The sequence below is a fragment of the Cyprinodon tularosa genome, unplaced genomic scaffold (assembly GCF_016077235.1).
Source record: "Cyprinodon tularosa strain WSP-4 unplaced genomic scaffold, ASM1607723v1 ctg23, whole genome shotgun sequence".
Taxonomy (NCBI): Eukaryota; Metazoa; Chordata; class Actinopteri; order Cyprinodontiformes; family Cyprinodontidae; genus Cyprinodon; species Cyprinodon tularosa.
The window spans coordinates 2,053,885-2,067,071 of record NW_024038861.1 but is presented as its reverse complement, the minus strand read 5'-3'; the positions used below and the strand labels follow the sequence as shown (position 1 = coordinate 2,067,071).

Genomic DNA, 13,187 nt, shown 5'->3' with positions numbered 1-13,187 from the left:
ATAGTAGGCATGTTGCCTCCCAACATGTGTGGTCAGATTTTATTTTGCATTTTAAGCTTGTCATCATGGGATCTGAGAGGAACTGTTCAAAAAATGTTCCTGGAGTGTGGGTTTAAGTTTTTATCATCTCTATGCTGTACAAAGGCATTTTTTATATAGTTAAGAGATTGCCTCCAGGAAATACTGGTGTTGTTCCCTATTCCCAGGAAAAAAAACAGCACTGTTTTTATTTCCTTGTGAATTTGCATGGCTCAGCCCACCTTGGCATGAGAAGAGATGGAAGATTGGAGAAAGTAGGGAACATGATCCTTTCAAGTTGACAGTTATGCAAATCTAAACTCAAACTGTACATTCTTGGACGACTTGGTCGACATTGCACAATGTATTTTTTTTGTATACTGAAAGTCAGGAAATACTACAAAACCAAAACTCTAAAAAAAAGTGATTGGTTTAGATCGTTTTCACAAATATATTGAGGTTTTTGTTTTCTTTTTTATCAGAACCGGTTACCTACATTTACTAATATTTAGTCAAGTTTCCTAATTCTTTTGGAGCTTAGTGGTAAGAAGAAGAACATTGAGAACTGAAATGTTGCCAGTAAAGTTAATGGTCTGTGTTCCAGTAAAGACTTGCTGAAAGAAGCTGTTTTGCGGTAAGTCTTTTTGAGCTTCAGCAGCAGCAATTAAAATTTCACTCTTGGCAATCACAAACCTCAGGCCGAATTCAAGTGTACTGCAAAAAAAGTATATCTAAGGTTAAATCTAAAAGACTGCCTCTGAGAGGTGGTCATAGGCCTTCATTTAAACATAGCTGCAGAATGTGCTCCAGTGTGCAAAAACTGTAGGTCTTTTTGCAAACAACCTGGCTCAAATCTTCTGACTTAGCTCCTGTCCGAAATCTGTAAGCATGAGTATCATGTTGCAAGCAAAACAAGTCAACAATTTATATGGTTCATAAAGTTGGGCTGCTTTAGATTGCCTGTTTCAACAAAGATACAAGCACCCGACCCTTATTTCCACACAAACCAGAGTGGAATAATATTGTTCAGACATAGCCACTATGTTCCGGTGGTTTTCCTATTGCATCTGCAATGCTTCTTCTGTTTCAGGACAGATGGAGCTCATGAGTCATACTCCTACCCAAAGCAAGAAAGATCTGGACACTGGTGCTACAGTGCTGGCTATAAAGTGCATATTTTTACTGGATCAAAACTTGGACAACTTTTGTCCAAAAGACAATAAAAGTTGTCTAAAACACTGCATGTAATCACTTAGAGTGTTGATGATTTTAAACCAAATCTTACAATAAACTGGCAAAAAAGACGTTACAATTTAAGCACCATAAACCATGTTACAATGCGATCCCTTCATCAAACTCCTGCCCAAAGTGTCATTTTGATTGATTCATGCATTTTTTCATATTTTTATCCTCTGAATAGCTGCCTCTCCCTGTCCTGGAAAACCTGAGTGTTGATTTGAGGCAAAAGGCAATAATATCTGTTCAAAATTAAAACAAAGTTGCTCTTTTAGCAACTAATCTCTACAGTGACAGGAAATGCTGCATTTTTAATTCAAAAATTTGTTATTCTGCACTTTTGTAAGGAAGAGCCTAGTTACCAAATGTGCAGTGATACAGCCATGTTTTTGAATGTGTTTTAGAAAAAAGTGAATGTTCTGTAATGCCAAAGCCAATATTTCATTGTATGAGTCTTTTTGGCTCCTTTTTTTCTTTAAATTCTTTTATCATCATTTGCTGAACTGTAATTTCTTACAGCAATCATAAAAATAGCAAAACAAATATCACCTGTAAAACCACCCTCATTTAAAAACTTCTGAGTTCATCTCACAAAACTAAATGTCGGTGTTGATGATAATTTCGGTGCCATCAGAATGATACAACATACCTGTCAAATTTGTGATTTGAAAATATGGAAAATTGTATAACATTCGCTGCAAGCCATCCGGCTATCCCAGTCAAGCTCCAGTATCCAGCATATTTTAAGACATGCATAAGAAATCTAAAATAATCACTTGTCAAACAATTGCAAACTACAAGAAGGTAATCTAATCTACAATACAGGAAATTTACGAGAGACTGATAATAGGGTAGGACAGCCGGAAAGAGCAGTAAAACACTGTGGATCCCTGGTCAAAACGGGAGACTTGACAACTATGTGATGTGATCAAAGTGCATAGATGAGAAAGTCATATTGCGTAATCATGATGTCAACATAATGGTGTTTTCTAAAAGTTTTCTATAGTTATGTAAACTATAGAAAAAAGTTTTGATGACAGGTATTGTACATTTTAAAGTATGCCTTATTGCTGAGATCTTTAATTCATAGTAGCAGCCATTCAAAATTTCCCCACTTTCCTTGATGGGCCCTTGGCTGGTCCCCTACAATTCCTTTTTAAACATCAGTCTTCGTACTAAAATATTCTTTCTGTCATGATTTGTGAATTTTTAAGTGAAGTTTTTAAGATCTAAAGAGAAGCATCATCTCCTGGTCAGACCCTGAAAAAAACAGGAGGCGGCCAGTGGCTGAAAATTGGAGGGGATTTTGCTGGGAGTCGCAGGGAAGTAGGCTGCCATCCCACTGGCATTTGACTGGGAAGGGCCATTATGAATATTTATTTGTTTGAATATATATTTCATTTTCTCCCACACTGTTTCCGTTTGATCACTGCTGCACTTTAAGAAATGGAAATGTCATGAGAGCTGTACAAAACGACAATAAAAGTAGTCTAAGTCCAAACAGGGATCAACCAATACCAACCGATCCACAATAGGTGCTGTATATTGTTTGGGGTGGATTTTGGTGATATTGAGTTTTTTCTCCTCCATTTACAAGATAAGGAAGACAAAATGATAACGAAGGTTAAACAAGTCTAAATTTCAACAAAAACAAATCACTTAGGAGTATTGAAAAAAGTAAACAAAGTGCATACAAAAATAATGGGAACCCAGGGAGGAAGCGGCAATGCATTCATCTTAAGGCATGGCTGCTTAATCCACTAAGGAATCAGTGAACACATCAGCTGGTGGCGGTACAAGACAGATATGCTAATAACATTGAATGTATTGGTCTACCTCAACTTCCAAATATTCTTGTCAACATTACAAATATCCTCTCTTGCAATGCGAGTTGGAAAGAGTGCCTCCTGAGGGATCTGCCATGATGTAATCACACTGCAAACATGGTGGCTTGAAGGGTGGAATGTGGCTTTACACATCTCCCTTAGTGAAAGTCAAGATTCCTAAAATTAGCAAATCAGGACAAATTTATAAAAGATACGTTTAAAATATTAAGAAAATATGTTCGATCATTTGATTTGGAAAGACAGATGTGATGAACTAATGTGTTATTGTGAGCAGACTTTACAGTTGATAACCTTTTAATACATTTTTTATCCACGCGTCCAAAGTAACTGATAATATAAGAAACAGAACAGTGATTATTAATAATCATAGATGTACCAAAGTATTTGCACATTGCTAAGAAAACTGAGAAACAGCTTTTTTCTATGCACAAGTGAAACCATGATGTGTAGACTGAATAAGTGGTTTTAAGAATTTAAACTCTGCTGTTAAAAACGTATCAAAGCGACTAAAATAACAGAAGAAGTAGCATTAAGAATAATGGACCTAATTTCCAGCACATCAATCATAAACTAAGGGCACAGAAAGACATTTAGACTGTTTATTAAAGCTATACTAAAAAGTTTTTTTGTTTTTTTTCCACACACCTCAGTAAAATCCAATTTAAGATATTTCCATGCATCAGGGAATGTTTACATCATTTTAGGACCCATGGAATCAATTCTTTCATTTCCCCTCAGATATGTAAAACCTATGAACCGACACCGGCTGCATTTTCTGTTTACCAAGGCTATATCGAGTTGTTTTGATTGAAAGAAGGAAGAGATTCACCATCGATGCAAATGATACACAGGCATCCTTGTGGACGAATGCATTTCTGAGGACACAACGGCACGCCTAAATGAAGTGTTTGCCCACCTGGTCACTTATCAGTGTGCCTAGTAGAATATTAGCCTTAATATGCAAATTCTGCTCTTTATTACAAAGATAGCTAACTCACACTTTTTGACCACTAAATAAATAAGAGAGGCTTTTTTTTTAATTTTATTTTAAACACAAATCAAGGTAGAGGACTGGACTAAAGAGGGGGCCGAAAGCTCCTACTGAACAGGCCTGCTATGGAGGAAAGGTGTGGGGAGGGGAGTATCCTAGGTTAAATGTTGGGAATGCCCCATAAAATGGACTTTGGTCTTTGGTAAGTGGACAACAGACCACATCAAAACGCTGGATGTGAGACAGTAGGCTTGTTATATATTCTCTTGTCCTTTGAACAGCTTTTATCACCTGCCGACACTTTAAGCTGCAGGGAGCTTGTGTAATATTGTTGCACAGACAAAAGAAACGGTTCAAAGCCATTCACAGAAACTCAGTCAATATTCCAGAAGTACCTTAAAGTACACAACCAATCCATCATTTATTACAGCATGACACAAATTTCAAATATACATCAAGTATCATCCTCCTCAGGTCAGTGTATGATACAGATATCTGCCGTTTCTCTTCGGGCGTCTCCAAAATGGACCTTAAAACCAAATACCAACATTTGGAAAAACAAAAAGTACAATCAGAAACACGGCAACACATAGACAAGATGCAACGGCCAGAGAAGGTATAATTAAGACCAGTGTTTGCTTCAACATTACATCGTCAGAATGAATGAGGGGAAAATAAGTAGTGATAATCATTAGATATAAGAATCTGCAATAAAACAACAAAAAATGCTTTAAGAACAAAAAGAAGTAAAGTGAAGTGCAAATTTCTTTGGAAGTTGGAATAAAGTTGTTTTTTTCCTTCATTAAGACATAAATAAGAAAAATAGGAAGCTGTAAAATACAGACTTTAAACAAATAAAGGCAAGACAAATGTTTATAGTTTCAAGTAGGCAACACTTCTAAGGAGTACAGACACACTGTACAAGTCGTTTCAAACAGATGCACAGCCTTGTAGTTCAAACATTTGCTCAGGCGTATGTTCCCTGGAGCGGAGGACTTCTAAAAGGTCCAATTCAATCCAATTCTGGGAAAGTTTCAAGTCCAGAAATGCCATGGGGGTGTTTTCTTTGTCACCGGTTTGCGTGCATATCGATAGTGTTCAGTTTCTGAAACGTTAACACTCAGAAATGAACCCCTTTCTTGACATTGCTTATGTCACGATGACTTAAGGAGAAAAATTAAAAAAAATTAAACAAAAAAGGGAAAAACTTCACAGGTTTTCACTGCAAAACAAAACACCCCCAACATAATGGAAGTTCTTCTCTCTGCAGCATTATTTTCATGTCTGATCGTATATTTGATTTCATAAAGCAGCTGTGTAGCTAATTTGGACAAAACCAGAGCTTTTTTAAAAATGAAATGCTCCCAAAGACAACAGGAGGCCTGTCAGTTTATAGTGTGGGTTCGTCGCGCATCAGTCAGTTACTTCTTCCTCTGGAAGACGTTGGCCAGCATGGCCCCAGAAGTAGTCAGCTGACCCATCTTGCTCAGGAACTTTGTCTTAGCATCTTCACCCACCAAACTGGATGCGATAGAAATCGATCTAAAAACGAAACGACAAAAAAGGCAAAAATGCTCAAATTTGTATACAATGCATCTTTAAATCATAAGCAGCAAAAATTGATTAAAAAACGTTCCTGCTGTTAAGTGTTACCCTCTACTTGACTTTTTAAAAGAGGAAATGCTGTTTGCCAATTCAAACGCTCCTGATCTTTACTGTCTAACGACCCCTTGAGTTCCTCTTTTGGGTTAAAACTCTGGCTGATGCAGTAGAGGAGTTAACAGCACTTTGCTGAGCTGCTCTATTGCTCAACAGAAGAACAAACATCACATCTTAACGGCAACTCCAAACATGAGCCAAGGAGTTAAGGATGTTGAGTCTTCTATGGTTAGTGGTCAGCATTACCAAACAGCATCTGGTCCAAAAGAGAATAACTTGTAAAATAAACGGTGAGTTTCACAAGTTTTCAGTTTTCCAGGTAAAAAACCATTCCTTTCTTTTTCTTTTTTTTTATTGTGGAATAACGTGCAAGTTTTAGGAAGGAGAAAACTTAAAAACTGATCAAGATCAGGGTTTAATTTTTACACACTTTGCCTTTTGAAAATCCAAAGCTCAATTCCTTGATAAATAAGTAAATGAAAACTAAAGACGTGTTCAGGCTTCCATTTTTGTAACTTATTTTCAATTTAATATCCTTAAAAAAACATTGCACCAATACATCCACCATATAGTTCTTTCTATAAAGAATAAACTGATTAAATGAACAGTATTAATATGTTAGTGAAATTTCTTATATTCTATTAAACATTATCTATTGGGATAAACACCTATTTAGTATAAATAAACGAAAACTTGAAATAAAATGTTGTATAGCTATACTGAAGCCTGGTCTGGAATCGCAAAGCATTCTGGGGGATGTAGGCAGAGAAAACAATTTCAGCTCTTAACCTCTTACAGCCAAGCTAAGCTAGGCTGATGCTAGAGCTGAGCCTTTTTGAGAGGTTAAATTGTCAATTTAAAGAGTTATAATTCATATTTAGCACCTTTCCCCTGGATCCTTATTTAAACAAATAAAAGAAAAAGAAATAAAAAACCTTCTAACCACTAACTATCAACTGGTTTGAAACGCTTACATAATGTGAAGTATTTTACAGCTTTATGGCACAGCCCTTAAGGGAGCATTTAAAAAGTCTACAATTTCACCAAGAAATAACAAGACATGGACAGAAGGATTTCTGTGAATGAAATCTGAGGGGTTTTTTATTTTTATGATTGGGTCAGATAGGAGAAAAGCTGAAAAATCAAAAAATAAAAATTCTAATAATGAAGAATGAAGGTAAAAAATGACACACCAATAGCAGTCACTGCTGAGGAAATTGTTCCCATCAATATCACAGTTAATTACATTGGGATTTATACAGGAATGAGTAACTCTAATTTAATGCTTTTTAATGCTCTTAGAGAAAATTTTAATGCCATCAACAAGAACCCATGACTCTCATATAAACGAGACAAAATCGTTCATAATCTTTACCGTCGAAAGGCTGCAGCTACGTCCCGAATTCCTCGTTTTCCAGCCGCTTTTGTTTAAGTTTGCATTTTCCCATTCTCTAGCTTTTTTCTGGAACCTATGGCTTTACTATCAACCAGAAGCAGTTCCGTGCAAATATATAGCAATATATCTGACGAAATTGTTTTTATAAACTTTTATTTTTATTTTTTCTATAAAACATTCTAAATGCTACAATAATCACATTTAATGAATTCTATTGCCAATTCAGGCCATCATTTTAAAAATAATAATTCAATAACTTTTAATGACCCGCGGAAACCCTGTACATTAATGTGGATTAATATTCAGTCACTCCAATGTTGCTCATTTCTAATATAAGATGCTAATAAAAAGTTTAAAACCTTAACTTTGTAATCATTTTGTCTTCTGAAATACTAAATAAATACCTTTGAAATGCTGATCTATGTTACACTGACTCAACTCTCTGTGCTTCTCAAATGATTTAAAAGAATAATTTTTCTAAGTCTGCACAGAAATGCCGCTTAAGGCTCACTAACACTATTGAATGAATGCATGAGCAGTCTAACATAACATGATAGAATAAAGGTGCGGTTCCATCATGGGTCTTCAGAATCATAGTGATGTGACAACTGATGTGCATTATAGGCCAAAAGGGAGAAAAGTCAATACAAACATCATGTAATAACTTAAAATATCCCATTAAATAAAGAAATTAAAGTCCCAATAAATAATCAAATGTGCCTCTTTAATTAGAAAATGGAATGCATGTTAATACAGAAAACATTGATCCAAAAAATGCATGTAAATATGTCACTTTATGTTCATCTAAACATGCACAGAGTAAATAATAATAAAAAAAATATTAAGGTATTCGCCAAGAGGACGATATGGTGGAGCTCTACAGAATGAGGTGTGCAGAAGAAGAAAAAGATAGTTGAGCTATAATCAGTTTTTTTTATAATAAATGAGAAATTATGCATTTCTTTATTTTCTATCAGATTTATATAAATAAGTCCGAGTGAAAACATGTATTTTCCCAGACATGTCATACCTCTGGCATGATCAGGTGTAAAGTCATCTATCAATTCAACCAACAATTAATTAGAAGGTTTTGGACTAGTTCAGCCACAGTCCAAACATGAATTTATAGATTCTGATGGATTTTACTTGATAATTAAGATGGATATAATAAATAATTTCATCAACCAAGTAAATAAAACTTTTCCCCCCCCAAACATTTACTCATGTGACGGAGACTCACCCTTGTGCATCAGTAATTCCTCTGTTCTCCACCTTTATTTCACACTCCTTGATCATAGAACCTAGAATCACCTGTTTGAACAAGAAACACTTTCAGATGAAATGCAAAAAACCTACTGACATGATTTACACAAACATTACATGCCATCAATTTGATGGATATTAACAGGATGCTCTGAGGTGCTAAACAAAGCCATAAGCCTTGCAAAGCAAACAGGCTGCATCTATTTATTGCATTTAACTTAAAATTAGAACCTTCTATCAGGATCAAACAGACAGTGGATGTGCATAAAGTGACGGCTCAACTGATTATTAGTCACCTTGGGAAAATGCTCACATGACCTGGATAGCGTGAGACTTGGCGACAAAAATAAATGTTTTAGGTGTGTGTCTATGAGTGTTTCTGAGAAAGATGTAAAGAGTCAGACGGTCTGCTTCAGTTTAGTGAGAATAATGAATAAAGGAAAGGAGGCAGCAGCTTGTGAGCATGCTGGTATTCCTAAGTGAATAGATGGTGTTCAGAATCAGTGCGTGATAAGAAAAAAGAAATCCCCTCACACATATGAGCGTGTCTGGGCGTCTCCCTGTGTCTACTAACCTCATGCTCTGGAGACAGTTGCTCCATGTCAGCATGCAGACACCTGAGGCCTGGCAGGAAATGGTTGATCATGACCTCCTCGGAAATGACTGGCCTTATGTTAAGGATCAGAATAAAAACAAACGAAGGTTCCCACACCTTGCTTAACATCGATATTAAAAAAATCTTCATAAATAAGGTCATGTGCAGCAACATTTTCCTCCTTAAATTGAATCCTTTGTACCTAACTAATCAGATCTAACTGGCAATAATATTAAAAATGCACCATGCAAACAAGCCAGTTGAAAAACTTTTGAACGGCGTGAGCAGGATTAGAAAGAAACCAATCAAGCAAACTTTAAAATAGTCTGTAGCCAAGGACACAAATAACATGTTCATTCTTTTCTTTCTTTTTTTGTCACACTTGCGCTTGAAAATAGCATTTTTCATGGCATTGCCTACCATTTGCTGACTAACTCAATGATAGGCAATTCCACAACGAAAGGTTGCATGTACTGCATGTTGTCTTACGCACACATTAGCTACAGTATGTATGGGTGTGTTGGTCTAGCGGTTAGAGCAGTGCGCTTGTGCTCTGAGAAGGTTGCAAGATGTTCAAATACAGGATACACTAGAGTCCAGAGCTGAAGAGACAAACAATGATGACAATGTCATCAAACCTAAAATTAATACATTTAAGGACTTTTAAGGATAATTGTCTTTTTATATCTGTTTTCAAAGAAAAACCTTTCTTCAAGAAGTTAAAGGACCAGAGGGAAATCATGGTGCGGTTTTGTTAGGGGAATCACAAAGCTATTACCATCTAAAAGAATTTAAGGATTATTAAATGCTTCCACATTTTGTTGTTTCATAACCATCTTAATTGCGTTTCAAGGAATAGCTTACAGACAAAGTTACACAATGAAAAACTGCTGCAGCACTAAGATGATTCAGACCCTGTTACCAGAATTCCAACTGAGTTCTGGCGCATACCACCAGCAGCATGTTTTCAAATTGATCAGTGCTGGTTCATTCAAAGGTCTCCGAAGTGATATAGGCACAACTTCTCTGTGAAGCTGCAGAGCTGGGATGCGACTCATGTGTGCAACTGCAATTTAAACATACAACTCAGATAATAAATAAAAAACACAAGCAAACCTGAATCTTTATGGGTCAGTTGAAAACACACAGGCATTATTTAGATCAAGCTGGCTTGGTAAATTCAATAAGTTTACAAAGCATGTGACAAGACGAGCCAGTCATCACTACAAATAAGATCCAGAGATTGCCAGCATATATAGGACTGTTCAATGAAAAGGAAACTGACCAATACTTAAACAATAAGGTCAAAAATGAAGGAGTTGCCAGACTGAGGGAATTCCTTACATGATATCGTGCCTGAAAAACTCCCAGAGCATGAGAATCTGAAAACATGCATCTACTTGATTGAAAAAACTCCCAAAGATGTGTTCTGGGAAAGGACCACTCACTCATTACTAACATCCACAAATACAAAAATTAAAACTGCTTTGCAAAGAAAAAAAAAGGTTTCATTATAAAGTTTGATCAGTTTGATTTCCATCTAAAAATTCAGTAAATTTTAACATATACACTAAATGAAAACTTTAAATTTATAATAAATATTTAACTAGCAATTTTTTCATTATCAGTATCCTTGAAATGCAATGAAAACATACATTTTTAACAATAGCTCAGCAAATTTTAATTTCATGGTAGAACAGAATGAATGTAGAGAGAAGAGGTCCATGTGGAGTAAATAGTCAGTAACTGGCTGAATTTGATCATATCTGTGCAGATATTTGCAACACTAAGGAAAAAAAGCATGTATCTGAATAATCTTTTAAAAATGAAAATAGTTTCATTTGATTCGTATAAGGCAAAGATATTAACAATCTAAGCCTAAAAATGGGGAGGATTTGCTTTTCACAAACAGATTTGGGATTACTACAGTTTATTAAGGCCATTGTAGATAAAAGAAGAAAACAAACACTAGGGCACAGTGGAATAAAAAAAAAAAAAAAAAAAAAATGTTTCACATGTTTGCAAAGAACATCTTAAGTACTCTCTGATTTCAAAATTATTTGTATTATTATTATTATTCATTTATTTATAATACATTTTTTTATGATTAAAAGGCATAAAATACAACATTAAGGCACATTTGGTCTACATTAATTGGACCATGAGTTTGTTTCCACACTTTAGCATTTGGCATGTATCCTATCGTTTATTTTTATAAATCAAAATCAATGATGATTAAAAATTCCAGAAATGTCAGCACTTTTTTGTCACTACTTTTCCTTCTACACTTTTATTTTTCCCCACTGAGGCATTGAAAAACCTGAACAATAGGATTACAGTACTTTCCAGACTTAAAGCGCACTTCTCTTTAAGCCGCGCCCATTACATTTTTGGAAATAAATGGAAACTTGCACATGTAAGCCGCATCGGGCTATAAGCCGCTGATGTCTAACAAACTGGGGGAGTTCTACATATAGCCCCTAGAGTAGAAGACGAAGAATGCTAGCTCCCGTTAGCTTGCTGGCTCGCAGCAGTAAGAGCTTCTACTGAAAGATGGGGCTTCATTGGCTCTTTATTTCAGCTCTGCACGAGTTGAGCCCAGTCTCTTCATTGGTTCGGCAGCTCTAATGAGGCAAATAAATGTCAAAATGTGTGAATTTGGTTCTCTAGCATGCCTGCTGCTAGCATGTACTAAATGAAAATTAGCCCCTTATTCTTTAAATTTCCAACTTTGACTCCTCCCTAAGCAAAAAATCCACAGAAAAGCTGCACGTTCTTATAAGCCACATGGTTGATAGGATGGGGAGAAAGTAGCGGCTATTAGTCCAGAAAGTATGGTAAATGCTATAAATCATACTTTGTATGTAACTGGTGTCATGATGCCAATTTTAAGTGTGTATAATCTTTAAGAGTATTATTTGTGATTGTGGGGCTATGATTATAGTGGTGAGCGGTCACAGCCATACAGTTACCCAAGAAAGACTGCAAAGAAGTAAGGGATTTTTTAAATTTTTACTTTTATCTTAATCACAATAATATGGCCCAATCGTGATAGGATTTTAAGTGTATATTAGTCCGAACCATTTGTGCAGGTGGGAATAAACTCAAACACGCTCTGGTACGGAACAATCAACCCGACCTAGATCCCACTCACTGATATAGTCTCACTATCATTCCAAACATAACCTGGTGATGTTCGCTTCTGGTCTGAATGCAAACTGACCCTATTTTAACCCAACTACATAAAGTATGTGTCTCTTTGGACTCCACCGTAGTAGTAAACGTAGTACTGAAATCATAACTTTTTGTTGCTAGGCAATACAAATTATTTTTTATTTACTCTTGGTGTTCAAGACTAAATAAACAGACATTGTTTAAAAATGTTTTGTTTCAAACCCCTTTCTGTTGGTAGCTCTCCTACCAACAAAAGCAAAATATGGAATAAAGGCAAAGTTCTCAGCACACTACCATTTTATCCATGACTGCATGTGCTCTGCCACATGTCAAACGTTTGAGGGCCAATGTGGGAGGATGGGTGAACAAATCTGTATTTTTAGGCATGGGAATGTACAGCTTCAGAGCTTGTCCCATTGATTACAAGAAAAAAAGAAAAGAAAAGGAGAGTGGGAGGTATCCCCTCTGTGGTCAGGGCTACACCTCCTGGACACGGCAGCACTAAAATGACAGCCTAACAAAAATCCACAGGAATGAGCTTCTACCCAGCTGGGCCCTGTCTGTGTGTGCTGGACCAGGGTGGGGCAGCGCTGATGGAGGAAAGGAGCATCCAAAGAAGGGAAAAGAATCAGAAGAGCTGGATAAAAGAGGTCAAGCAGATGTGTCTTAAATAAGGACACCATTCAGAAAGCCATTCCAGAGCACTGAAGTTGATGTTTCAACTTTTCTCTTCACACACTTTCTCCCGCTCTCCTCCTTTCCTTTGCCCAACCAACCCTGTAATTACTTGTATCCCCAGAATGGAGGCAGCTTGCTTTTCCTTTCTCATACTGCCAAATGACAGACAAACCCGGCCAACGTACACAGTGAACCACACTCTCAGGCAGCGAGGCCACCCTGATACGTACCGGCAACCAGCTCAGCACTCAGGAGCAAAGCAGAACAGCTGACCCTGAATCCAAACTAAGCATGACAAAGAATAATTAAATCCTCAAGAAACAACATGAA

The 13,187-nt window shown here is 36.4% G+C and overlaps 1 protein-coding gene across 10 annotated transcripts in view; it reads right to left on the bottom strand.

The window, feature by feature from the left end:
• Positions 1 to 4,478: 4,478 nt before the first annotated feature.
• relch (RAB11 binding and LisH domain, coiled-coil and HEAT repeat containing) overlaps positions 4,479 to 13,187 on the bottom strand; it is a 45,598-nt gene continuing 36,889 nt past the window's right edge. For all 10 annotated transcript variants that reach the window (XM_038286733.1, XM_038286734.1, XM_038286735.1 and 7 more), the window contains 3 exons: positions 8,985 to 9,073; positions 8,388 to 8,458; positions 4,479 to 5,634 (listed from right to left, as the gene is read on the bottom strand). In XM_038286733.1, the coding sequence (XP_038142661.1) occupies positions 5,514 to 5,634; positions 8,388 to 8,458; positions 8,985 to 9,073 (281 nt within the window). In that variant the 3' untranslated portion in view covers positions 4,479 to 5,513. The remainder of the gene's footprint in view (positions 5,635 to 8,387; positions 8,459 to 8,984; positions 9,074 to 13,187) is intronic.